This window comes from Pteropus vampyrus, unplaced genomic scaffold (assembly GCF_000151845.1).
Source record: "Pteropus vampyrus isolate Shadow unplaced genomic scaffold, Pvam_2.0 Scaffold588, whole genome shotgun sequence".
Classification (NCBI taxonomy): domain Eukaryota; kingdom Metazoa; phylum Chordata; class Mammalia; order Chiroptera; family Pteropodidae; genus Pteropus; species Pteropus vampyrus.
In genome coordinates this window covers 129444-130924 of record NW_011889369.1, presented here as the reverse complement: position 1 = coordinate 130924, position 1481 = coordinate 129444, and the positions used below count along the sequence as shown (strand labels likewise).

At 66.6% G+C, this 1481-nt stretch overlaps 1 protein-coding gene across 1 annotated transcript in view; it reads left to right on the top strand.

The window, feature by feature from the left end:
• Positions 1-1476, top strand: part of MOB2 (MOB kinase activator 2) — a gene marked incomplete at its 3' end in the record, with an annotated part of 28000 nt that extends 26524 nt beyond the window's left edge. Inside the window, exons 4-5 of the mRNA XM_023525659.1 lie at positions 580-704; positions 1232-1476. Of these exons, the coding sequence (XP_023381427.1) occupies positions 580-704; positions 1232-1476 (370 nt within the window). The remainder of the gene's footprint in view (positions 1-579; positions 705-1231) is intronic.
• Positions 1477-1481: the final 5 nt, after the last annotated feature.

Here is a 1481-nt window from a genome sequence, read left to right as displayed (position 1 = left end):
CACCTAGGGTGTCCACGTTCCCAAATGCTCTAGCCCACTGTCACCTGAGGGTCGGGTCCCCAGGTCCCTGTCTCCCAAGGCCACTTGTCCCACCGGGCTCCTGGAGAGGATCTGGCTTCTCCAGGCGGGGGCACGGCTGCTACCAGGGACGGAAGCCTGGCTGACAGGACGTGGCTGTCCCTCCCCAGGCGGCGGGAGGGCTGGGCGCAGCCGTGAGGGACCCCCCGCCCCCACAGTGCCTTCTATATGACAGAACACGTTTCTGTGGAGGCAAGAGCATGAAGCCACATGGCAGGATGTGCAGCTGGCCGCTGGCTGTGCTGTGCAGGTGCGCACACACATCTTCCTCCCCGACGCTGCTGCAGTCGGTGCACGTGGACCCCTTGTCACACGCAGCTACTGGTCGCCACAGTTCTTTCCCCAGGGGCCCTGGAACAGAAGCCTGGGCACCTGCCACACCTCTGCTACTGGTGGCCACCCCTGCAGTGCCACCTCCTGACTGCAGCAGGCCCCGCACCCCCAGGGCCAGGGAGCCCGTGTGGCTGGGGCTGACGCTGGGACTGGCCTTTGTCCCCACAGACAGTACTACTGGTATGACGAGAGGGGTAAGAAGGTCAAGTGCACAGCCCCCCAGTACGTCGACTTTGTCATGAGCTCCGTGCAGAAGCTGGTGACTGACGAGGACGTGTTCCCTACTAAATACGGTATGTGTTTCCCGGCAATGTCCCCTCCGTGGCCGCAGCTGAGGAGTGGGCAACCCCGTGACCTGGGCTGCAGAGCAAGGCCGATGCCTTCTGGCAGAGGCCCCCCCAGCCTTGGCCAACAACCCCCAACCCCCACCCCGGCTCTGGGACCTGCGGGCTGACGAGCGGTCCCCGTGGCTGTGTGGCAGCCTGGACAGGGCCTGGCGGGGGCAGGGGTGCCCGTGCGCCTCCTCTGTGGCCAAGGCCACGCAGAGCGCCCTCCGGCACCCACCAGGGAGGCGTGTGTGGCCATGGGCCACGTCCAGGTTTGGGCGGCGTGGGGTGGGGTCTCAGGCCCCAGGACAACAGTGGCCAGCACTGCTTGGAGAGCGCCCACCCTCTGTGCCCTGGTGACACGTCACTTGAGTTTCTGCAGGGGGCTGCAGGGCAGGGGTGGCCGGTAGGCTCCGCAGAAAGCGGGGCCTGGTGGCGGGAACCCCACACGGCGGGCGCCCAGGGCAGGGTGACGCCCGGCCTTGTCCCCGCAGGCCGAGAGTTCCCCAGCTCCTTCGAGTCCCTGGTGAAGAAGATCTGCAGGTACCTGTTCCACGTGCTGGCGCACATCTACTCGTCGCACTTCCGCGAGACCCTGGCGCTTGAGCTGCACGGACACTTGAACACGCTCTACGTCCACTTCATCCTCTTCGCCAGGGAGTTCAGCCTGCTGGACCCCAAAGAGACCGCCGTCATGGACGACCTCACGGAGGCGCTGTGTGCCGGCGCGGCCCGCGGCGGGGG